At 44.2% G+C, this 27,074-nt stretch overlaps 1 protein-coding gene and 1 pseudogene across 1 annotated transcript in view; one reads left to right on the forward strand and one right to left on the reverse strand.

Moving 5' to 3' along the window:
* The window catches only part of LOC126214956 (C3 and PZP-like alpha-2-macroglobulin domain-containing protein 8), an 877,403-nt gene that overhangs the window by 105,055 nt on the left and 745,274 nt on the right, over window positions 1–27,074 (reverse strand). Inside the window, exons 19-20 of the mRNA XM_049941592.1 lie at window positions 17,660–17,842; window positions 11,445–11,636 (exon numbers count right to left, since the gene is read on the reverse strand). Of these exons, the coding sequence (XP_049797549.1) occupies window positions 11,445–11,636; window positions 17,660–17,842 (375 nt within the window). The remainder of the gene's footprint in view (window positions 1–11,444; window positions 11,637–17,659; window positions 17,843–27,074) is intronic.
* On the forward strand, window positions 5,640–5,757 carry LOC126215596 (5S ribosomal RNA; annotated as a pseudogene).

The following is a 27,074-nucleotide window of genomic DNA, read 5'->3' on the forward strand; positions in this document are numbered from 1 at the left end:
ACACGTCCATCCGATGAATACAACTTGAAACGAGACTCATTCGACCAGGCAACATGTTTCCAGTCATCAACAGTCTAATGTCAGTGCTGATGGACCCAGGCGAGGTGCAAAGCACACATCAAGTGTACATCAGCGGGCCTTAGCTCCCGAAGGCCACATCGATGATGTTTTGGTGAACGGCTCACGCATCGTTAATGCGCTGACTGTAGCACCACGTCAAAATTCAGTTAAATCTTGATAACCTGCCATTGGAGCAGCAGTGACTAACACTTGTTGTCTTAACATAGGAGTTGCCGACTGTAGCGCCGGTTCCTGCCTGTTTACATATTTTTTGTATTTGAATATGCGTGTCTATAGCGCTTTTCTTTGGCTTCCATATATATCCCGCTAGATGGCGCTGCCATAGGTCAAACGGTTGTCAGTTGTGTTTTTTTAACATAGGAACCCCCCTTTCTTATTACATATTCGTGTAGTACGTAAACAAATGTGAATGTCTTAGTTGGACCACTTATTTTGCTTTGTGATAGATGGCGCTGTAATAGTCACACACGTATGGCTCACAATTTTAGACGAACTGTTGGTAACAGGTAGGTTTTTTAAATTAAAATACATAAAGTACGTACGTTTGAACATTTTATTTCGGTTGTACCAATGTGGTACATGTACCTTTGTGAACTTATCATTTCTGAGAACGCATACTGTTACAGCTTGATTACCTGTAAATACCACATTAATGTAATAAATGCTCAAAATGATGTCCGTCAGCCTCAATGCATTTGGCAATACGTGTAACGACGTTCCTCTCAAAAGCGAGTAGTTCGCCTTCCGCAATGTTCGCACATACATTGACAATGCGCTGACGCATGTTGTCAGGCGTTGTCGGTGGATCACGATAGCAAATATCCTTCAACTTTCCCCACAGAAAGAAATGCGGGGACGTCAGATCCGGTGAAAGTGCGGGCCATGGTATGATGCTTCGACGACCAATCCACCTCTCATGAAATATGCTATTCAGTACCGCTTCAACCGCACGCGTGCTATGTGCCGGACATCCATCATGTTGGAAGTACATCGCCATTCTGTCATGCAGTGACATCGGTAGAACATTACGTAGGAAATCAGCATACATTGCACCATTTAGATTGCCATAGATAAAATGGGGTCCAATTATCCTTTCTCCCGTAATGCCGCACCATACATTAACGCGCCAAGGTCGCTGATGTTCCACTTGTCGCAGCCATCGTGGATTTACCGTTGCCCAACAGTGCATATTATGCCGGTTTACGTTACCGCTGTTGGTGAATGACGCTTCGTCGCTAAATAGAACGCGTGCAAAAAATCTGTCATCGTCCCGTAATTTCTCTTGTGCCCAGTGGCAAAACTGTACATGACGTTCAAGGTCGTCGCCATGCAATTCCTGGTGCATAGAAATATGGTACGGGTGCAATCGATGTTCATGTAACATTCTCAACTCCGACGTATTTGAGATTCCCGATTCTCGCGCAATTTTTCTGCTACTAATCTACGGATTAGGCGCGACAACAGCTAAAACACCTACTTGGGCATCATCATTTATTGCAGGTCGTGGTTGACGTTTCACATGTGGCTGAACACTTCCTGTTTCCTTAAATAACGTAACTATCCGGCGAACGGTCCGGACACTTGGATGATGTCGTCCAGGATACCGAGCAGCATACATAGCACACGCCCGTTGGGCGTTTTGATCTCAATAGCCATACATCAACACGCTATCGACCTTTTCCACAATTGGTAAACGGTCCATTTTAACACCACTAATGTATCACACATTGGTGGAATGTTACGTGATACCACGTACTTATACGTTTGTGACTATTACAGCGCCATCTGTCGCAAAGTGAAAAAAGTGGTCCAATGGAACATTCATATTTCTTTACGTACTGCACGAATATGTAATAAAAAATTGGGGTTCCTATTTTAAAAAAGCGCAGTTGATATCCGTATGACCTATGGCAGTGCCATCTAGCGGGCCAACAATAGTGTCATCTGGTTCCCTCCTTCAAGCTAGACGAGTTTCGTTCTTTGTAGTTTTTTCGTTTGACGCTTATTTCGTGAGGTATTTCGCCCGGTCACGATCAATGAACCATCCTGTATATATAAGGTATATCTCTGAATAGCCTTCAGGTGCATTTCCTCTGTTGTTTGGGAAGATATCTGCAATTCGGTTTTCGCAGTGTGTAGGTGGAGTCGGACCAAGCAAATACTGCCCATCACGTCTTTCAAGCGACGCCCCTTCTCAATCAAAAGCTTTGTTTTGCTTCCCGTTACAAACAAATAGGTTTTTAAAGCGGAACGTAATGTGCCCATTCGTCCTAGATTAGGCTTATAGTCAATTGAACCATCTGAACGCATGGGAGACAGACCTGTACGTACAAGATTTCCGAAAAAAAAACCCCGACGAAATTTAGATAATGTTCCTTACATCAAAACAAAAAAAAAAAAAAATAGCCAAGTAAACTAGGGTTCTAAAGCGCTTAAATGGTTCAAATGGCTCTGAGCACTATGGGACTCAACGGCTGTGGTCATAAGTCCCCTAGAACTTAGAACTACTTAAACCTAACTAACCTAAGGACAGCACACAACACCCAGCCATCACGAGGCAGAGAAAATCCCTGACCCCGCCGGGAATCGAACCCGGGAACCCGGGCGTGGGAAGCGAGAACGCTACCGCACGACCACGAGATGCGGGCTCTAAAGCGCTTACCTTTAGAGAAATCAGCACTTGTTCATCTGCAATATTGTGAAACAGATCCCTTCAACTGGAAGATCCTTGCTTTCCATATTTTGGGAGAAGGAAATATTGAACAAAACAAGAAAAAATGGCCATTAAATATGGGGTCTAGAAGACATACTGTCACTCGTATGTAACACAACACTTCTATTGAATAAGTGCTCATAGCTCTTAAGGTATGCATTTCGCAGTCCTTGTTTACTGGAAAGTACTTTTCTTGTTTGGTCCATACTGCTTCCTCCCAAAATGTGAGAAGCCAAATGGTTCAAATGGCTCTGAGCACTATGGGACTTAACAGCTATGGTCATCAGTCCTCTAGAACTTAGAACTACTTAAACCTAACTAACCTAAGGACATCACAGAACACCCAGTCATCACGAGGCAGAGAAAATCCCTGATCCCGCCGGGAATCGAACCCGGGAACCCGGGCGCGGGAAGCGAGAACGCTACCGCACGACCACGAGCTGCGGACTGAGAAGCCAAGAGCTCACAGTACAAGAGATGTGTTTCATAGTGTCAAAGATGAAAAGGGGCTCATATTTCGTAAGCTAAGCACTTTAGAGCCTATTTCTTAAGATAGCACTTTCGAGCCTTTGTTTACTTGAATTTTTTCTTGTTTTCTGTAAAGAGCCTAATTTAAAATTAGTCGATATCAAAAAAGTTTTGCATCACCCCAGTTCCCAGAACTCCTGAAGATAAATGTAGACGTTGACTGTGGAACTGTATCACAAACACAGCCCCTTTGACTGTTCAGAGATTTCACTAAACCTGTCCAAAGATGTAAATAGCCATGTATGAGCAGCGCCTATTAGACGGAGGGGGTCCGACAGCCGTTCAGTTCCAGTCATTCCACCAGGAAGGGGGTACACAGCTCGTGTTGTCTGTAGTTCAACCATGCCTAGAAGATCAATACCACGGTTCGATCGCGTCCGCATTGTTACTTTGTGCCAGGAGGGGTTTTCAACAAGATAGGTGTCCAGGCGTCTTGGTATAGGCATGCGTATTCAAATACAGAGATACGTAAACAGGCAGAATACGGCGCTGCCGTCGGCAACGCCTATACAACAAGTGTCTGGCGCAGTTGTTAGATCGGTTACTGCTGCCACAGTGGCAGGTTGTCAAGATTTAAGTGAGTTTGAATGCGGTGTTGTAATCGCCGCGCGAACGATGGTACACAGCATCACTCAGGTGCCGATGAAGTGGGGATTTTACCATCCTACCATTCAACGACTGTATAGTGAATATCCGGAATCCGTTAAAAGAACAAATCTCCGATATCGTTGCAGCCTGAAAAAGATCCTGCAAGAACGAGACCAACGACGACTGAAGAGAATCGTTCAACCCGACATAGGTGCAACGCTTACGCAAACTGCTGCAGTTTTCAGTGCTGGGCCATCAACAAGTGTCAGCATGCTAAACATTCAACGAAACATCATCGGTACGGGGTTTCGGAGCCGAAGGTCCACTCGTGTATCCTTGATGACTGCACGATAGACAGCTTTGCACCTCGCGTGGGCCCGCCAACACCGACATTGGATTGTAGATGACTGGAAACTTGTTGCCTGGTCGGACGAGTCTCGTTCCAAATTGTATCGAGCGGATGGACGTGTAAGTTTGTGGAAACCTCATGAATCCATCGACCCTGCACGTCAGCAGGGGACTGTTCAAGCAGGTGGAGGCTCTGTAATGATGTGAGGCGTGTGCGGTTGGAGTCAAATGGGACCCCTGATACGTTGACATACGACTGACGGATGACACTTATGTAAGCATCATGTCTAATCACCTGCATCCATTCATGCCTACTGAGCATGTAGACGGATGTGGGCAATTCTAGCAGGACAATGCGACATCCCACACGTCCAGAATTGCTACAGAGTGGCTTAAGGAACACTCTTCTGAGTTCAACACTTCTGCTGGCCATGAAACTCCCGAGTCATGAACATTACTGAGCATATCTGTGATGCAACGCGCTATTCAGAAAAGATCTCGACTCCTCATACTCTTACGGATTTATGGATAGCCTTACAGGATTAATGGTGTCAGTTCCCTCCAGCACAGCACTACTTCAGACATTAGTCGTGTCCGTGTCACGTCGTGTTGCGGCACTTCTGCGCGCTCGCGGGGGCTCTACACGATATTAGGCAGGTGTACCAGCTTCTTTGGCTCTTCAGTATATTATCCGCGAATAGGGCTAATTTCTGCCTTCTGTTCCAAATATATCGGAAAATCATTAGTATAAAGCAAGAAGAGTACTGGACCAATGATGGAAGCCTGTGGGATTCCCAATGTAGTTTCTCCCATGCAGACTTCTCTGTATTACTGTAACCGCTTGGGAAACCTTTCAGCACTCTGTTTCTGAAAAAAGAACTAAACCAGGCATGTACTATAGCAAACCAATGTCTGGATAATGTCAGCAGTCCGATTATTTTGAGTTGCTAACGGAACTTATATCGTTCTACTAAATGTAGCTATGTTTGATTTTCTCACATTTTCTTTATTAAAACAGCGTAAGGATTGAAGTATCCTTCTTCTGACTCTTTTGTCTTGCGACTGTGTTAATGTAAGGGCGCATGCCCGCATCTCGTGGTCGTGCGGTAGCGTTCTCGCTTCCCACGCCCGGGTTCCCGGGTTCGATTCCCGGCGGGGTCAGGTATTTTCTCTGCCTCGTGATGGCTGGGTGTTGTGTGCTGTCGTTAGGTTAGTTAGGTTTAAGTAGTTCTAAGTTCTAGGGGACTGATGACCATAGCTGTTAAGTCCCATAGTGCTCAGAGCCATTTGAACCATTTTTTTGTAAGGGCGCATTTCCTTGTTATCTGTTACTTTAGTTATAATAATAATGTTAATTTTTTTGTTTATTTATTTTTAAAGCGCCAACGGCCTTGCCGCTGTGATAGCACCGGTTCCCGTCAGATCACCGAAGTTAAGCGCTGTCGGGCTGGGCTAGCACGTGGATGGGTGACCACCCGGTCTGCCGAGCGCTGTCGGCAAGCGGGGTGCACTCAGCCGTTGTGAGGCAAACTGAGGAGCTACTTGACTGAGAAGTCTGGTAAACTGACATATGGCAGGGAGAGTGGTGTGCTGACCACATGCCCCTCCATATCCGCATCCAGTGACGCCTGTGGGATGAGGATGACAAGGCGGTCGGTCGGTACCGTTGGTCTGTTTAGCTGGAGTTTAGTTTTAGTTTTTTATGTTTGAAGCGTCTAGTTTTGTGAATTGTCGATTGCGCCCCATCACCATGCTATCGTCTACACGTTTCCGTTTACAAGTCGGCTCTTGCAATCCAAATTTCTTATCACACTGATGGTTCTGTGCCTTGCAAATCGTTTGTTGCTTTATACTTCATACTAGCTTAGTGCTATCTGCTTCGCTCGCATAGACAAGGTCTGCACAGATTTCTTTAATCTAATTTTTACGTTGTTCACAAACTGCAACACCTTCTAAACTTTTCACACTAAGTAAGTCCATAGAGACATGGTCTTTTCCGAATGTAGTTCCGTTCAGAAAGCGATTCTGGTAGCTGGAGCCCAAGCTTTCAGTTAATCATGCCGTTTGCGTTCTTGTGGTGATAATTCTATAGAAATATTCATCACCTAACACATACTTCTTTATATCTAACCGAGAAGTAAAATACAAATTTAAAATAAATAAATATTTTCCTAGAAATTTTCGTTCCATATTTCACCCACTTAGGAGCGGAATTTCAAACAACTCCCTCATAAATGATTTATACGATATAGCATCAATACCGTCAGAAAATTTCAAGTTACTATCCTTAGCAGTTTGGGCTTAGTGATGATGGCCCTATTTCATTCACCCACTTACGGTAGTATTACCAAAAACAGTGGAACATGTATTTTATTATTTGTAACAGAGAATCCAAATTTTCATAGAAGTGGCTTTAAAAATCCTTCAGTAATGAAATATTTTCATCCCCTACTTCACCGGATTAGCGACTGAATTTCCAAAAACAGTGGAACACCGTATTTTTTTAGATTTCTAACCGAGAAACTATATTCAGATTTTCGTAGATGTAGCTTTAAAAATCCTTTATTAATAACAGATTTTTGTAACACACGTCATCCCCTACTTCACCCTCTTAACCGCTGAATATCCAAGAACAATGAAACACGTATTGTTTATAATCGAGAAATCAGGTCCTAATTCTCATTGATGTAGCTTTAAAAATCTTTTAATAGTTCTTTAATGAGGAGCTATTTTCAACAAATTTTGCACCCACTGTTTCACCCCCATAATGGTTAAATTTCCAAAAATTCTGGAACACTAATTTCTTGATTTCTGACCGAGAAAACAAATACCGCTTTTTGTAGGTCTGGCTTCAAAATTGCCATAGTAGTGAAATATTTTCAAAAATATTTCATTTCATATTTCACCCCCTTGGGGTTGGAATTTCGAAAAGATAAAGTCAATACTCTCTGCAAATTTCAAGCTTTCTGTTCTTAGCGGTTTGCGCTGGACGGTGATTAGTCAGTGAGTAAGTCTTTTGTTTTTTATATATAGAGATATATAGGATGTAGGTGAAGATGAAATGGGAGATAAGATACTGCGTGAAGAGTTTGACAGAGCACTGAAAGACCTGAGTCGAAACAAGGCCCCGGGAGTAGACAACATTCCATTAGAACTACTGATGGCCTTGGGAGAGCCAGTCATGACAAAACTCTACCATCTGGTGAGCAAGATGTATGAGACAGGCGAAATACCCACAGACTTCAAGAAGAATATAATAATTTCAATCCCAAAGAAAGCAGGTGTTGACAGATGTGAAAATTACCGAACTATCAGTTTAATAAGTCACAGCTGCAAAATACTAACGCGAATTCTTTACAGACGAATGGAAAAACTGGTAGAAGCGGACCTCGGGGAAGATCAGTTTGGATTCCGTAGAAATGTTGGAACACGTGAGGCAATACTAACCTTACCACTTATCTTAGAAGAAAGATTAAGAAAAGGCAAACCTACGTTTCTAGCATTTGCAGACTTAGAGAAAGCTTTTGACAACGTTAACTGGAATACTCTCTTTCAAATTCTGAAGGTGGCAGGGGTAAAATACAGGTAGTGAAAGGTTATTTACAATTTGTACAGAAACCAGATGGCAGTTATAAGAGTCGAGGGGCATGAAAGGGAAGCAGTGGTTGGGAAAGGAGTGAGACAGGGTTGTAGCCTCTCCCCGATGTTATTCAATCTGTATATTGGGCAAGCAGTAAAGCAAACAAAAGAAAAATTCGGTGTAGGTATTAAAATTCATGGAGAAGAAGTAAAAACTTTGAGGTTCGCCGATGACATTGTAATTCTGTCAGAGACAGCAAAGGACTTGGAAGAGCAGTTGAACGGAATGGAAAGTGTCTTGAAAGGAGGATATAAGATGAACATCAACAAAAGCAAAACGAGGATAATGGAATGTAGTCAAATTAAATCGGGTGATGCTGAGGGGATTAGATTAGGAAATGAGACACTTAAAGTAGTAAAAGAGTTTTGCTATTTGGGGAGCAAAATAACTGATGATGGTCGAAGTAGAGAGGATATAAAATGTAGACTGGCAATGGCAAGGAAATCGTTTCTGAAGAAGAGAAATTTGTTAACATCGAGTATAGATTTAAGTGTCAGGAAGTCGTTTCTGAAAGTATTTGTATGGAGTGTAGCCATGTATGGAAGTGAATCATGGACGATAAGCAGTTTAGACAGGAAGAGAATAGAAGCTTTCGAAATGTGGTGCTACAGAAGAATGCTGAAGATTGGATGGGTAGATCACGTAACTAATGAGGAGGTATTGAATAGGATTGGAGAGAAGAGAAGTTTGTGGCACAACTTGACTAGAAGAAGGGATCGGTTGGTAGGACATGTTTTGAGGCATCAAGGGATCACAAATTTAGCATTGGAGGGCAGCGTGGAGGGTAAAAATCGTAGAGGGAGACCAAGAGATCAATACACTAAGCAGATTCAGAAGGATGCAGGTTGCAGTAGGTACTGGGAGATGAAGAAGCTTGCACAGGATAGAGTAGCATGGAGAGCTGCATCAAACCAGTCTCAGGACTGAAGACCACAACAACAACAACATATAGAGATTATCGCGGTCCGTCGTTACGAAGGTTTTCCGCTCCGCAATGGCGACCCTGCATCTGACTCTAAAAAGAAATCCAGAAATACGAGGGTGAGTCAAATGAAAACCTTAAATTTGTAATAACAAATAGAAATTTCGCGCCGTTAGCCTGTAAGTTGGTAAGCATGCTACAAACAGCGTGCAGAATGGCCTGTAGGTGGCAGCATAGTGCAGATGCACACATACCGTCGCAGTATCAGTATACAGATAGCCGCCCCACTTGCGACTTGCACCATGGAAGAACAGCGTTCTGTTATTCGGTTTTTGCGTAGTGAAGGTGTGAAACCTATTGAAATTCATCGACAAATGAAGGTTCAGTACGGTCATCCATGTTTGTCACGGCAACAAGTCTACGAATGGAGTAGGAAGTTCGCAAATGGTGTGACTTCAGTGGAAGATGCTCCTCGTCCAGGTCAGGCACAACGAGTTGTGACTCCACAGACCATTGCAGCAGTTGAAGCCATAGTGAAGGAAAACCGCCGAGTGACACTGAATGACACTGCAGCATGTTTACACATTAGTCATAGGTCAGCATACACATTGTGCACGATGTGCTCGAGTTTCACAAAGTGTCTACAAGATGGGTGCCACGGCAGCTGAGTCCTGAAATGAGAGAACAACATGTTGATGCTTGTGAAGAATTTCTTCGGAGCTTTGAACGATGGCTTCCTTGCAAGTATCGTTACTGGGAACGAAACCTGGGTTCACTTCCACCAGCCGGAAACGAAGAGAGCGAGCAATGAATGACGCCATTCCTCATCACCAAACCAAAGAAGTTTCGAACAGAACCATCAGCAGGGAAGGTTATGCTGACTCTCTTTTGGGACAAAAAAGGCGTCATTTTGGAGCATTACATGCCTAGAGGGACCACTGTCACCCGTGGATCATACACAGATCTCCTAAAAAATCATCTACGGGCTGCAATCAAATCAAAGCGACGTGGACTGCTGTCAGCAGGTGTCCTTTTTCAACATGACAATGCAAGGCCCCACACTGCCCGTACAACAGTTGCAACAATCACAGACCTGCATTTTGGGTGTCTTCCTCATCCACCATACTCACCAGATCTTGCCCCAAGTGATTTCCACATGTTTGGACCACTCAAAGACACAATGAGAGGAAATAAGTTCCGTTGTGATGAAGAGGTACGCCACGTGGTGCATGAGTGGTTGCGCAGACTACCAAAAGAATTTTTTTCTAAAGGAATTCATGCATTTTGTAAGCGCTGGAGGACTTGCATTGAGCGTGGGGGAGATTATGTTCAAAAGTGATAGAGCTCTATACCACTTCTGCACAATAAATAATATTTAAAAAAATATTTAAGGTTTTCATTTGACTCACCCTCGTAGCAGCTAATGGAGCCGTTTTCGGCCAAGTAGGAGTTTAATACCTGCTAACATTAAAAATTCTGATTGTTTATGTTTTTGAAAATGCTCCTGCTGTGATCGCGCTGATGTGTCCCACTTCCGAACAATTATTTCTCGGAGGATTAAAGTTCAGTCATTATATTTCATGCTCGTTCTTTCAGGGATACATTGCAGTACTGCATCTCGATTTCCATAGAAACTCAACTTCTCTAATAGGGTATTATAAGATTAATAGAAACAAATGCCTTCGGCAAGTCAAAGAAGGTTCCTACTGATGAGGGTTTATCGATTAAGGATTTTATTATGTGCTCAGTACACAAATAAATCAACAGAGTGGCCTTTTTGAAATCCGGACTGTGACTGGCTAAGCGTTCCATTACTACACAGGTGGGTGACAATTCTGGAGTACATTATCTTCTCAAACATTTTTAGGAAATGATCCAGTAAGGAGTAAAAATGGGTAGCAGATACTGACACGTTAGTAGTCTCCCTCCTTATACAGGTTGAACATTAATAAAAACGACTAACTGCAGGCACAATTTCTGACTGGAAATGGAGGAAAAAAGCTCCTGTGAACATGTGTCCGAAAATGCGTTGTTGTTATGGTAGATGACGCTGACGAATGACAGTTCCTCTCTGTGCCATGTGTTCCTTGCGATTTGTGGGCTATGTGATTGACACAGTGTGATGAAAGCCACAGAATGGTCTGGTATGCATGTCAGGAACGAGCCGAGATGGCGTCTGTATATGACCAAGAAGATGGAAACGGTCGAGATGCAGCACGGCTGTATCAAAACAAGTACCCTCATAGAAACCAACCCCATCACACAACATTTCGAGCCCTTTTTGGACGTTTGTGTGCTCATTGGTCCTCTCAGACAGAATACATCTAGGAGATGTTGAGATGAACTCTAGTACACACTCCAGGCTAGTGTCCTGCTAACACAATGTAAGACAAAGTACGGTTATGTGTATCCTGCGTGACAACTGCTACTGCCCCTATCACACACAGAACACACAGTATGTGGTCACAGGAACTGTCATTCGTCAGTGCCATCTATTGTGGCAATGATGCATTTCTGGACACATGTTCATAGGACCTTTTTTTCTCCATTTTGAGTCAGAAATCCGGCCCTAAAGTTCCAAGTGGGTCAGCTGTGAGGTTGTCGGGTAGGCTAGAGCTGTGTACCTGTGGCTGCCCTTCGTGGGGTGGTCCCCGAAGGAGCCGTCCGGCTTGCGGAAGACGAGCAGCGCCTGCAGCTGCGTGGCCAGCCGCCGCTTCACGTCCGTGACGTCACCAGAGGGCGCCTCCTGGTCCATCAGCATCCCCCTGTGGTCCAGCGTCGGTAGCGGGCTGAACGATGCGAGCGTAGACACCAGGCTGTGGACACGGCAGATATGCCCAAGGTTACATTCTGGGTGTGGGGGTGATCAGGAGGCTGTTGATACAGCGGGTGTACCCGAGCTTCCACTTTGAATAATGGACCATGTAGCGGGTGTATATATTGCAGATGTCTCCGTGGTTACACTCAGAATGGGAGGTAGTGTGGATTCTTTGGATACAGCACGTATGCTGGTGCTTGCTCTCTGGCTGAGGGTCAGTGTGGATGGTTCTGTGTGCAGGAAGTATACCTGGACGACAGAGCATGTGGAAGATCTGCAAAGAGTGGGTATTCCCAAACTTACACTCTACCTTTATGGTTAAATGATGATGGCGTCCTCTTGGGTAAAATATTCCGGAGGTAAAATAGTCCCCCATTCGGATCTCCGGGCGGGGACTACTCAAGAGGACGTCGTTATCAGGAGAAAGAAAACTGGCGTTCTACTGATCGGAGCGTGGAATGTCAGATCCCTTAATCAGGCAGGTAGGTTACAAAATTTAAAAAGGGAAATGGCTAGGTTAAAGTTAGTGAAGTTCGGTGGCATGAGGAACAAGACTTTTGGTGAGGTCAATACAGGGTTATAAATACAAAATCAAATAGGGGTAATGCAGGAGTAGGATTAATAATGAATAAAAAAATAGGAGTGCGGGTAAGCTACTACAAACAACATAGTGAACGCATTATTGGGGCCAAGATAGACACGAATCCCACGCCTACTACAGTAGCACAAGTTTATATGCCATCTAGCTCTGCAGGTGACGAAGAAATTGATGAAATGTATGATGAGATAAGAGAAATTATTCAGATAGTGAAGCGAGACGAAAATTTTATAGTCATAGGTGACTGGAATTCGATAGTAGGAAAAGGGAGAGAAGGAAACGTAGTAGGTGAATATGGATAGGGGGTAAGAAATGAAAGAGGAAGCCGCCTAGTAGAATATTGCACAGAGCATAACATACTCATAACCAACACTTGGTTCAAAAATCATGAAAAAAGGTTGTATACATGGAAGAAGCCTGGAGATACTAGAAGATAGATTATATAATGGTAAGACAGAGACTTAGGAACCAAGTTTTAAATTGTAAGACATTTCTAGGGGCAGATGTGGACTCTGACCACAATCTATTGGTTATGAACTGTAGATTAAAACTGAACAAACTGCAAAAAGTGAGAATTTAAGGAGATGGGACGTGGATAAACCGACTGAACCAGAGGTTGTACAGAGTTTCAGTGAGAGCATAAGGGAACAATTTACAGGCATGGGGAAAAAAATTCAGTAGAATGGGGAGCTTTGAGGGATGAAGTAGTGAAGGCAGCAGAGGATCAAGTAGGTAAAAACACGAGGGCTAGTAGAAATCCTTGGGTAACAGAAGAAATATGGAATTTAATTGATGAAAGTAGAAAATATAAAAATGCAGTAAATGAAGCAGGCAAAAAGGAATACAAACGTCTCAAAAATGAGATCGACAGAAAGTGCAAAATGGCTAAGCAGGGATGGCTAGAGGACAAATGTAAGGATGTAGAGGCTTGGGGTAAGATAGATACTGCCTACAGGAAAATTAAAAAGACCTTTGGAGAGAAGAGAACCACTTGTATGAATATCAAGAGCTCAGATGGCAACCCAGTTCTAAGCAAAGAAGGGAAGGCAGAAAGGTGGAAGGAGTATATAAAGGGTATATACAAGAGCTATGTACTTAAGGACCATATTATGGAAATCAAAGAGGATGTAAATGAAGATGAAAAGGGAGATATGATACTGCGTGACGAGTTTGACAGAGCACTGAAAGACCTGAGCCGAAACAACGCCCCCAGAGTAGACAACATTCCATTAGAACTACTGACAGCCTTGGGAGAGCCAGTCCTGACAAATATCTACCATCTGGTGAGCAAGATGTATGAGACAGGCGAAATACCCTCAGACTTCAAAAAGAATATTATAATTCCAACCCAAAGAAAGCAGGTGTTGACAGATGTGAAAATTACCGAACTATCAATTTAATAAGTCACAGCTGCAAAATACTAACGCGAATTCTTTACAGAAGAATGGAAAAACTGGTAGAAGCCGACCTCGGGGAAGATCAGTTTGGATTCCATAGATATATTGGAACACGTGAGGCAATACTGACCCTACGACGTATCTTAGAAAATAGATTAAAGAAAGGCAAACCTACGTTTGTAGATTTAGAGAAAGCTTTTGACAATGTTGACTGGAATGTTCTCTTTCAAATTCTGAAGGTGGCAGGGGTAAGATATAGGGAGCGAAAGGCTATTTACAATTTGTACAGAAACCTGATGGCAGTTATAAGAGTGGGGGGACATGGAGGGGAAGCAGTGGTTGTGAAGGGAGTGAGAGAGGGTTGTAGCCTCTCCCTGATGTTATTCAATCTGTATATTGATCAAGCAGTAAAGGAAATAAAAGAAAAATTCGGAGTAGGTATTAAAATCCATGGAGAATAAATAAAAACTTTGAGGTCCGCAGATGGCATTGTAATTCTGTCAGAGACAGCAAAGGACTTGGAAGAGCAATTGAACGGAATGGACAGCGTCTTGAAAAGAGGATATAAGATGAACATCAACACAAGGAAAATGAGGATAATGGAATGTAGTCGAATTTAGTCGGGTGATGCGGAGGGAATTCGACTAGGAGATGAGACACTTGAAGTAGTAGAGGAGTATTGCTATTTGGAGAGCAAAATAACTCATGATGGTCGAAGTAGAGAGGATATAAAATGTACACTGGCAACAGCAAGTATAGCGTTTATGAAGAAGAGATATTTGGTAAATTCTAGTATAGATTTAAGTGTCAGGAAGTAATTTCTAAAAGTATTTGTATGGAATGTAGCCATGTATGGAAGTGAAACATGGACGATAAATAGTTTGGACAAGAAGAGAATAGAAGCTTTCGAAATGTGGTGCTACAGAAGAATGCTGAAGATTAGATGGGTAGGTCACATAACTCATGAGGAGGTATTGAATAGAATTGGGGAGAAGAGAAGAGGAGTTTGTGGCACAACTTGACTAGAAGAAGGGATCGGTTGGTAGGACATGTTCTGAGTCATCAAGGGATCACCAATTTAGTATTGGAGGGCAGTGTGGAGGGTAAAAATCGTGGATGGAGACCAAGAGATGAATACACTAAGCACATTCAGAAGGATGTAGGTTGCAGTAGGTACTGGGAGATGGAGAAGCTTGCACAGGATAGACTAGCATGGAGAGCTGCATTAAACCAGTCTCAGGACTGAAGACCACAACAACAACACTCTGCATGGGGGATACTGTAGAGGGTATGCATACAGGAGGTTCACTTGAGGTTAAACTCTACAAGACGGACAGTTGGGCTTCAGAAGAGTCACAAGTACAAAAAATACGTTATTGCGAATAATTGGCGAATTACCTTCAGATTATGTTGTCTTGGAGACAGCCTATGATAGAGTTTGGCGGACTAAAGTATTAGGCATCTTCAACAAGATCGTAATTATCAGCAAAGGAATGAGAGTAATAAGAAACTGATATTGAGAAGCGAAAATATAATGACTACTGGCTTTAATAACGTGTTGGCCCACCTTCAGAACACGATTGTCAGTGGAATGGATACGAAAAGTCCTTGCAAGTTTTCCAGTAGTATTTGGCACCAGATTACCACGGCCAGATCACGCAGTACACATAAATTACGAGCCGCTGGTCTGTCGGTGAGGACCTGGCTCTCGATAGCGTCCCACATGTCCTCCACCGGGTTCAGGCCAGTGGAATTTGGGAGCCAAGACATCAGTGTGAGTTCCTGGTAATGTTCCTCAAATGCTGAAGCATGATCCTGGTCTTGTGAGAGGGACAGTTATTCAGCTAGAAGGTATCAATGCTGTCAGGAAAAACATCAAGCATGGATGGATGTAGGTGGCCCACAATAATGTTAATATAATCCTCGGATTACTATTACATGTCCTATGGAAGCCCAGGTGAATGTCTCCCACATCATGTTACTGCCCTCACCAGCCATGTTGCCGTGGTGTGGTGCATGTTTTGGGCAGCCATTTGCCTGGATGTTGACATATCCAGACACTTTTGATTTCGTACCTCTCAGTCCCCAGTCTGGACCCTTATGCCAAATAGGAGGTTCTACACTAGAGTTGAGGAGCCACCACTACAATGCACTGCGTAGTGTGGTCAGTGGCAGGTACACTACTGAACCAATACATCCTGAACACTGCCTGTAGTAAGATTGAATACCGCCTGTTGGCTTTGCGTTAAGGACAGTATAGAAGCGTAGCAGGGACAAATGGGAATTCAATCTTTGAGGAGCACATACGGGAAACATCCACTGACGTAAGTCATTTTTACGTAGGCTACATTGTTATGGTTCAGTACCTGTGATCGAGCACCTCACAAACGGTGAAGTTTGCCAGCTTTTCGAGTCCTAATGTTGCGAGCAACTATAGAGGTGGTAGAAGGACGGTGCAACCAAGAATAGGAGACAAGGTGCTGGATGTCCAAGCGTTAACACAGAACGTGGACGTCAGAGCCTCGTACACTCTGCAAAGCAGGATAGGAGGTGATGCGCGGCCGATCTGGCGATGCAACACAGTGCTGGTGCAGGCGCGGGTTTTAAACACATACTGTTCAGTGCACACTGTCAAACATTGTGCTTCATAGCAGACACCCCTGTATGTTCCTGCCTTGACACAGCAACAGCGTCAGTTACGTTTGCAGCTGACACAGGATTATCATAATTTGTTAGATACGTCACAGATGATTACAACCACTCTTTTCGCCAATAAGATGTGGCATGAGTCAGTTTACAGGACATGCATATGTGATTAGTTTTAACAATTACATACGAGTATATTTTTAAGTCCTACTCATCCAGTTACAGTTCAAATTTAGGTTTCTTACCAGTTTTTAAATAAAAATATCATGTGTGTGGCAGTGTGGAGGATGTGCGTGCAGCAGGTATACCAGAGGTTCCACACTGGATGAAACACTATGTGGAGAAACTGCATAAAGCAGGTATTCCTAAACTTACACTCTGGATGGGGGATACTGTAGAGGCTGTGCATGCAGCAGCTTTCCACAAGGCTACACTGTGGCATTATAGAGGCTGGACATACATCAGGTTCACCTGAGGCTACACTCTGGACAACGGCATAAGCATGTAAACACGTGGCCTGTTCGCACAAATTGCATTTGTCGTCTACCAGATGGTCTTGCAACGTTAGCAACACTGGTTCTCACCCAATCACCAAAGTTTGTTCTTGGATGGGTGACCGTCTTAATACTCCAGGTGTCATTAGCTCAGGGATATACAGGTCACTCAGATGGTGTCCCAGCGAAAGACTTGCATCAGACCTTTGGCCATATGACATTAATATTATTATTTTTATTATACTATGGGCGACATTTACCTGAGCATTCATTGGAGTTGTGGTAGTAATGGAGGGCACCACGACAGCTGTGAAATATGTAAATATTACTGTGGACCACCTGCATTCCTCCATGACTGATGTCTTCCCTGATGGTGATGGCATCTTCCAGGAGGATAACTGGACATCTCACAAGGGCAGAATACTACTACTGTGGGTTCAGAAGCATGACAGTGAACTCACATTGATGTTTTGCCCACCAAATTCACCTTCTCTGAACCTGGTGGAACATATCTCTGATGACATGCGCCACCTCTGTTTGCACAAACCACTGGCTTGAAATTAACAGAACCGTTACGTAGACATCTTGTGTGATGTGCCTCATAAACATGCCAATGAGTTGTCGAATCGATGACACTCTGAATTGCTGCTGTATTGGGTTCCAAAGATGGCTGTAAAGGCTCATCAGTGTAAATCACCTGCTGGCTTGTCCAGCGTCGATGGCACACTGGGCTGGATGCAGCGCTGATGTACCTGTTTTCAACTGGTGGATACCTAGCTCTAAATACCTGATTTCCAGTCCCCCATCACGTTGCTGGTTGTGACACCAGAGGTTAGAGCTATTTCTACAAGTCACTGTGCAGTGTAGTTGCTAACAGATACGTCACCTGCTGGCTTCGCCAATGTCGGTGGCATGCTGGGCCGGGTGGAGCCACGAAGCGGCAGACGATGGTAGTGCCAGTCCACCAGCTACAGACAGGGAGCCCTGTTCTGAACCAGGGACCACTGGCTGGGGCACGTCCAGGTGCAGCACCTGCGAGAAGCCCGCTTCTTCATTGTAGTTCCACAGCCTGAAACACGACACCACCATACACACTCACTGTGTCGAAAACATCTGTGAAAGACACTGCATTACGTTGACCACAACAGCTGGGGGCCATTCACCAAGCACAGACACCCACATACGTGTGTGGGACATCATATACCTAGTGGATATTTCTCTGGGGAATTTTTATGTACAGTGCACAACATACACTGCCTGACTAAAAAATGGAGCACCAAGAAAACACGGTCGGATGTCAGTGTAACGTTGTATGCATACACATCATGGGAAGGAGTGTAAATGATTGAGTGGCAACTCCATGTGACAAGTAGAGTGGCCTCTAGAGTCCATTAGCATTGTTTGTGTTTACTGATGCCGTCAGTTCTAGCAGTATATAAGGGATGCGAACAGAATCAAATGTTCGGTGATCACTGTGAAGGGCTGGGAGAAATGGCTCTGAGCACTATGGGACTTAACTTCTGAGGTCATCAGTCCCCAGAACTTAGAGCTAACCTAAGGACATCAGACACATCCATGCCCGAGGCAGGATTCGAACCTGCGATTGTAGCGGTCGCGCGGTTCCAGACTGTAGCGCCTAGAAGCGCTCGGCCACTTCTGCCGGTGGCTGGAAGATGCCACATACTTATGTGAGAAGGCATCACTGCACAGAGTCTGAAAGGGGCATCACTGTGGGTCTCCATTTGCCTGGCTGATCGAATCGTAGAATATCTATAATTGTCTGCATACAGACGTGTTAGTGGCCTAATGTTGGACTTGATGTTGCAGGTGACCATGTCTGACCACCACAACAGAAGAATACCTTTGTACACCAGGCACATTCTACCCCTCCGCATCTGCACCTGCCATACGAGAACAAATAATTGACTCCCTGTGACATTTCGTGTTACCTTGCACCATTGCTCCGACACTGGCCGGCCGGAGTGGCCGAGCGGTTCTAGCCGCTACAGTCTGGAGCCGCGCGACCGCTGCGGTCGCAGGTTCGAATTCTGCCTCGGGCATGGATGTGTGTGATGTCCTTAGGTTAGTTAGGTTTAAGTAGTTCTAAGTTCTAGGGGACTGATGACCTCAGAAGTTAAGTCCCATAGTCCTCAGAGCCATTTGAGCCATTTTGAGCTCCGACACTAGTGGCAGTAAGAACAGGTAATTACCATCTGATGTGTAGACTGCCACTAACACCACAACACATAGAGTGAGTTTGGAGCTGTGTCATGACCAGGAAGCAGAACGTTTGATGAATGGTGTCATATTGTGCACAGTGGTGAACTGTCCAGGACGAAAACTGTTGGCTAGTATGGTGACAGGCTGGGGAGAGCTATTCTCTTCATTGATTTGGAGAGGCATTGCAGCGTTACTCCTGATACCACGATGTGGGGAGCCATTGAGTAAGACTTCACGTCACAGGTGGTAGGGATTGGGGCACAACAATGTGTCACAAATACTTAGCGTCCGCATGGGCTAGCCCTAATGTATTGTGGTAATGTACTCCAAGAGGGCAATGATCGTCCATCCATGGTACATGTGCGTGATGTTGAATTACTGCCATGGCCAGCAAATGACCAGAAACAACTAGAACGAAAACTCCATCCCAGTTCCAATATCGAGGATATCAACGACCAGTTACAGCAGTTGTGGGCCAGCTAGCCTCAGGAGAGAATCGAACGTCCTTATGACACCATTCCAACCAAATAAGTGCATGCATCCTGGCCAGGCAGGGTGCAAAGTCATGCTGCTAATAAGTGGGCCCATACTACCAAGTTTGAATGGATATTGTAATCATGGCAATAACACCACATTCGCTCTCAACCAGTTAAGTTTCATTTCGATTCCTCCTCCTGTTCTGGATGCTAAAATTTTTTGTCTGTTGTTGTTGTGGTCTTCAGTCCTGAGACTGGTTTGATGCAGCTCTCCATGCTACTCTATCCTGTGCAAGCTTCTTCATCTCCCAGTACCTACTGCAGCCTACATCCTTCTGAGTCTGTTTAGTGTATTCATCTCTTGGTCTCCCTCTACGAGTTTTAGCCTCCACGCTGCCCTCCAATGCTAAATTTGTGATCCCTTGATGCCACAAAACATGTCCTACCAACCGATCCCTTCTTCTAGTCAAGTTGTGCCACAAACTTCTCTTCTCCCCAATCCTATTCAATACCTCCTCATTAGTTACGTGATCTACCCACCTTATCTTCAGCATACTTCTGTAGCACCACATTTCGAAAGCTTCTATTCTCTTCTTGTCCAAACTGGTTATCGTCCATGTTTCACTTCCATTCATGGCTACACTCCATACAAATACTTTCAGAAACGACTTCCTGACACTTAAATCTATACTCTATGTTAACAAATTTCTCTTCTTCAGAAACGATTTCCTTGCCATTGCCAGTCTACATTTTATATCCTCTCTACTTCGACCATCATCAGTTATTTTACTCCCTAAATAGCAAAACTCCTTTACTACTTTGTGTCTCATTTCCCAATCTAATCCCCTCAGCATCACCCGATTTAATTTGACTACATTCCATTACCCTCGTTTTGCTTTTGTTGATGTTCATCTTATATCCTCCTTTCAAGACACTGTCCATTCCGTTCAACTGCTCTTCCAAGTCCTTTGCTGTCTCTGACAGAATTACAATGTCATCGGCGAACCTCAAAGTTTTTACTTCTGCTCCATGAATTTTAATACCGACTCCGAATTTTTCTTTTGTTTCCTTTACTGCTTGCTCAATATACAGATTGAATAACATCGGGGAGAGGCTACAACCCTGTCTCACTCCTTTCCCAACCACTGCTTCCCTTTCATGCCCCTCGACTCTTATAACTGCCATCTGCTTTCTGTACAAATTGTAAATAGCCTTTCGCTCCCTGTATTTTACCCCTGCCACCTTCAGAATTTGAAAGAGAGTATTCCAGTTAGCAAATCTGAATGGATATTGTCATCATGGCAATAACACCATATTCGCTCTCAACCAGTGAAGTTTCATTTCGATTCCTCCTCCTGTTCTGGATGCTAAATTTTTTGCCTAGCATTGTAAACTCATACGGAGTGTAGTAGGACATAGTGTCAGCCAGTAAAGGGCAGCTAAGAGTCTGTGGTGATATAGAAGGATGCTGGGAGCTAGGTGAACTAGTGGTCTGGAGGATTAGCAAAGAGAGGAAGATGTGGAATACATCGACAAGAAGAAGGGTCATGATGATAGGACGTGTAAAGACGTCAGGAAATAACTTCGATGGTATGAGACTGAGTCGTAGGAGGCAAAAACTGTAGAGGAAGACATGGGCCACAATGCGTCCAACAAGTGGCTGAAACTGTTGTGTGCAGGTGCTGTTATAAGACGAAAACTTTATCACATGAGAGAAGGTTGTGGAGAGGAGAAGTGTGTCAAACCAGTCAGGAGACTGATGGCGCAAAGAAAATGAGATCAGTGAAATCGTGAGTTGAACACAGATTGCCGCATTGGTTACTCTTGGAGGAAGGGTCTCTGATATTTTGATAGCGTTAAGGGGCTCCGGAACGCCCTATACTTGCAATGTTAAAATAACGCTTATAAATTACATCTTTCCTCACAAATTATTTGAGGTAGGAAGTTGAACTTTTTACAGATTATTTATTGAAATATGGGCTACAACTTAACACAGGGATTTTACAAAATTTTAGTTCAGTTATTAAAGATGATTTTTTTTCAATTGTAATGAAAATTCACAACATTTTTTTTGCAATTTTTTATTTATATATTCAAAAATATACAGTTTTTTGGAAAAAGGCTGTGTTAAATTATGCAGAAGGTACTGTGTAACATTTACTGAAAGTTTGAAACAAATATGTTTGGAAGATCCTTAGAAAACATGTAATTAGTATGAGAAAATAAAAGTTTTGGGAATCGAGCGACAAAGATTGGATTAACTTTTTAGTGCATTCCAGGTCCATAGGATGGATTATTTTCATCCTCTGCAAACTCCTCCTCCAGCTTCCTCTTGTTCCTTCTCCTGTTTACTCTTGCTTGTATTTCTAGACTCTTTACAGGTCTGCAGCCCGAAGGCGTTCCTTGTCTAAAGCAAGCATCGCTCGTTGTTGTGTTCGTAGATTTTGCTATCATTTTCTTCAGTTGCAGTTACTGCAACACTGTTCCAAAAGGTGGTCATGTATGAACACTTATCACATTTCAGTTGTATTTCACTAGCAAGTCCTACGTGCTTTATTATGGAGAGTTCCAGACCAACTTCACTACAATGAATACATCTTACACAGTTTGAAAAAATTCCTTTGAGAACCGACATATCAAACATTTCATTCACATCCGATTCGCCCATAAAACATTCATAGTTTTCACTCATTGAACCAAGCTTCTTCTGTGAAGTATTTTCTTTCCCACTTTGACTGCTATGGGCAGGTGTACTTGAGAGGTTAGGTTCACTCACTTGGTTATCGTCTTTATTGTTTACAGTAATAACACATACCTTTGGCTTTCCAACATCTCTCCTTTTCTTAAAAGCCTTCAGAGGATTTCTAATGACTTTTACTCATTATTATACTTCAACAATACAGAGACTCAAGAAACAGAATTAATTACGAATATTTTCGAGATAACGACAGAGTAAATAAACATGAAACAATCGACAATCACACCAGCGATATATATTGAACCATCACAGGTTAGTCACAACACATACTTTATCTCACGTCACTAAAATGTACCTGATGAACACGGACGTTAATAATAACACCATTTGACAGCAGTTTAACAAGTTTAACAGCGCCACAGTGGGTCACGCCCATGTAGAACACATTTCAAAAAAAATTTAAAAATAGTTGTAGTCTTCGGAATTGAATAAATTATATATCTATTAAAAGGTAATAGTCTGCAGATTCAGAAAACGCAAAAAAGTAAAAATTGAACTTTTCATGATTTTGAGCCTTTCCGGAGCCCCTTAACTTCTCAGCGCTAATGACGCCCAGCATAAAGCCAGAAAGCGTGAAGTCTTCACGACATATCTAGAAAAGAGGTCTTGGTGGCAGAGGTCTTAATTTTTGTAGATTAGTGGGTGTGCTTTTGATGGCAGTGGTAGTGTTTATTCTAGTGACACTAGTATTTCTTTTGTGGGAGGTAGTGCTAGTGTTGGTTGTGAATCTACTGATGTGAACTACTACTGCTTGGAGTTATACCGTTGCTGCTTTGTTGGTGGTAATTTTGGATAAGTTTCTGATTGTGCCGTTACTTACGGTGATGTTCACCTTGGCTGGGATGATGTTATTTGTGTTGGTAACGGTCGTGAGACTTTGGAATTTGATCTTCAATAGCGGGTGTTGTAACATTCCTGATACTATTCTCTCCCTGTTTACTGGATGCCATGTCTAAAGCTCCTAGTACATAGTATGAGGGCTATGCCGAAAGTTTTTGGCAGAATGTGTGAAAGAAATTATTTGCAAAGAAACGTTTACAACTTTTCAAAATACTGTCCATTAGCATGTATACATTTTTCCATTCTCCGAAACCACTTATAAAATGTGTCAGTCCAAGCTTCTTTTGGGACATCACTTAGTGCACTATCGTACGCTGCAATGGCCTCTTCATCTGATGAAAACCGCTGCCTTCGAATTTTTTCCTTAGTCTTAGGGGACAGAAAGTAGTCACAGGGGGCCAGGTCAGGTGAATAGGGGGGGATGGGGTAACACTTGCACTTTTTCCTTCTCCAGAAAGTCCATCGTTTTGGCAGCCCTGCGTGCAGATGCATTGTCGTTATGCAGCAGAAGGTGCCCACTCTTGGACTTTGGATGCTGTGACTTCCATGTGGCGACGACTTTTGGAAGACAATCGTTCATGAACCATTCAGCACTGACTCTACGACGTGTGTCCAAGGTCACAGAGGTGAGAACGATCTTTGTGAAAAAAGTTGCCACAATATTTTTTTACAGAGTTCCGACTTCGTCGAACTTTTGTGGGTGGTTCCTCCGCTGGAGAGCACCACACAGAAGACTGTCTCTCCGTTTCAGGGTCATAATGGTAGACCCACGTTTCATCACCTGTGACGACATTGTAGGTGTCTTGGGACTTCCCTCCATTGAATTTTTCGAGCATGAAACGACACCAGTCCACTCTCTCCTCCTTTTGGCTTCCTGTCAGGGAATGTGGCACCCAACGGGCACATCTCTTAGTAAGGCCTAAGTAACAATGAACGATGGTCTGTGCTGATGTTGATCCAATATTTAGGGTCCCTTCAATGTCGCAAAATGTAAGATGTGGATCTTCTTTGATCATTTTCCTCACAGCATCAATGTTTTCAGGAGTCACAGCTGTTGCTGGCCGACCCAGGGACGAGGTTCATGTTCAATTGAGTGCTGACCCCTAGAAAACTCGCGAAACCAATTTCCAACTGTGTGGCCCTAGAAGGGGAAGCTTCACCAAAAACACGCAGCAAAGAAGAATGGCATTCTTCGGCACTTAAACCCTTTTATAGTCGTAAAAAATCATGGCGTGAAAGTTGCGGCGCGACAGCTCCATCCTGCACCGTCTCTGACTCAGCACTGCCTGTGCTTTCTTACCGCGCTGTAGGGGGATCACCGCTAGCCAGGGGCTGCGCGCACACGTCCCAAGGTCGAAAAACATCGCTCTTTCGAATGAAAACAACCCCATTGTCCTCCGCCTTACGGTTTACGGGCTGGTAAAAACTTTCGGCATAGTCCCCGTAACATTAAAGACGCCTTCTTCGTTCCCTAATACACTCCTGGAAATTGAAATAAGAACACTGTGAATTCATTGTCCCAGGAACGGGAAACTTTATTGACACATTCCTGGGGTCAGATACATCACATGATCACACTGACAGAACCACAGGCACATACACACAGGCAACAGAGCATGCACAATGTCGGCACTAGTACAGTGTATATCCACCTTTCGCAGCAATGCAGGCTGCTATTCTCCCATGGAGACAATCGTAGAGATGCTGGATGTAGTCCTGTGGAACGGCTTGCCATGCCATTTCCACCTGGCGCCTCAGTTGGACCAGCGTTCGTGCTGGACGTGCAGACCGCGTGAGACGACGCTTCATCCAGTCCCAAACATACTCAATGGGGGACAGATCCGGAGATCGTGCTGGCCAGGGTACTTCAGTTACACCTTCTAGAGCACGTTGGGTGGCACGGGATACATGCGGACGTGCATTGTCCTGTTGGAACAGCAAGTTCCCTTGCGAGTCTAGGAATGGTAGAACGATGGGTTCGATGACGGTTTGGATGTACCGTGCACTATTCAGTGTCCCCTCGACGATCACCAGTGGTGTACGGCCAGTGTAGCAGATCGCTCCCCACACCATGATGCCGGGTGTTGGCCCTGTGTGCCTCGGTCGTATGCAGTCCTGATTGTGGCGCTCACCTGCACGGCGCCAAATACGCATACGACCATCATTGGCACCAAGACAGAAGCGACTCTCATCGCTGAAGAAGACACGTCTCCATTCGTCCCTCCATTCATGCCCGTCGCGACACCACTGGAGGCGGGCTGCACGATGTTGGGGCGTGAGCGGAAGACGGCCTAACGGTGTGCGGGACCGTAGCCCAGCTTCATGGAGACGGTTGCGAATGGTCCTCGCCGATTCCCCAGGAGCAACAGTGTCCCTAATTTGCTGGGAAGTGGCGGTGCGGTCGCCTACGGCACTGCGTAGGATCCTACGGTCTTGGCGTGCATCCGTGCGTCGCTGCGGTCCGGTCCCAGGTCGACGGGCACGTGCACCTTCCGCCGACCACTGGCGACAACATCGATGTACTGTGGAGACCTCACGCCCCACGTGTTGAGCAATTCGGCGGTACGTCCACCCGGCCTCCCGCATGCCCACTATACGCCCTCGCTCAAAGTCCGTCAACTGCACATACGGTTCACGTCCACGCTGTCGCGGCATGCTACCAGTGTTAAAGACTGCAATGGAGCTCCGTATGCCACGGCAAACTGGCTGACACTGACGGCGGCGGTGCACAAATGCTGCGCAGCTAGCGCCATTCGACGGCCAACACCGCGGTTCCTGGTGTGTCCGCTGTGCCGTGCGTGTGATCATTGCTTGTACAGCCCTCTCGCAGTGTCCGGAGCAAGTATGGTGGGTCTGACACACCGGTGTCAATGTGTTCTTTTTTCCATTTCCAGGAGTGTACATTTTCCATTGATGACCCTGATTTATTTATTCACCACTGGCTGATTTATTAAACAGTAGGACCATGTATACTATTTCACATACCTGTCGACACTTTACTGTGAAGTTGCAGCAGAACAGTGTTTATTGTCACCTGCCATATGAAGCCTGTGACGATTTTGAACTGTGTATGGGTACAGTGACTTCAAAACTGTGTATGGACTCAGTGTCAGGTTGGAGAAACACGTATCCAATCTAACTCACTACAAAACATTCATTGAATATCACATTTGGATTCAGCATAGCTTCCAGTGCTGAAGTCAATTTAGTGTTGATGAACAAGCACAATGCAGTAGGAATCGGCATCGTTATATCACAGAAATGACATGAATTTCTCTTTGCTTGACTGTTGGGTGTAACAGATGTAAGTGTAGGTATTTTTATTGGTGGCTGAGAACAGTGATCTGAACAACATTACATCAGCATGTACTTCATTTTCAGCCAAAGAGTTGTAGCTATTAGGAGAACTATGTTTTTAGATTGCTTAGTAGCTCCAAGTACATGTGACAAGAGTAAAGCATTAATGTTTAGTTTCCCATGGGGGGGAAGTCAGGTGGTGGATAAGGTGTAGTCCACTTAGTGTTGCAGTACGACCGTGTAAAAAACATCAATTCGTAAAGTTTCTGAAGTGTTTGTGTGAAGATGCAGAGAAAAAGTAACCAACACACTGATCTGTGTATATATTTAGGTATCACATGTAAATACAGAACTGGCCATTAAAATTGCTACACCACGAAGATGACGTGCTACAGACGCGAAATTTAACCGACAGGAAGAAGATGCTGTGATATGCAAATGATTAGCTTTCCAGAGCATTCACACAAGGTTGACGCCGGTGGCGACACCTACAACGTGCTGACATGAGGAAAGTTTCCAACCGATTTCTCATACACAAACAGCAGTTGTCCGGCGTTGCCTGGTGAAACGTTGTTGTGATGCCTCGCGTAAGGAGGAGAAATGCGTACCATCACGTTTCCGACTTTGATAAAGATCGCTTTGTAGCCTATCGCGATTGCGGTTTATCGTATGGCGACATTGCTGCTCGCGTTGGTCGAAATCCAGTGACT

The sequence above is a fragment of the Schistocerca nitens genome, chromosome 12, assembly GCF_023898315.1.
Source record: "Schistocerca nitens isolate TAMUIC-IGC-003100 chromosome 12, iqSchNite1.1, whole genome shotgun sequence".
Taxonomy (NCBI): domain Eukaryota; kingdom Metazoa; phylum Arthropoda; class Insecta; order Orthoptera; family Acrididae; genus Schistocerca; species Schistocerca nitens.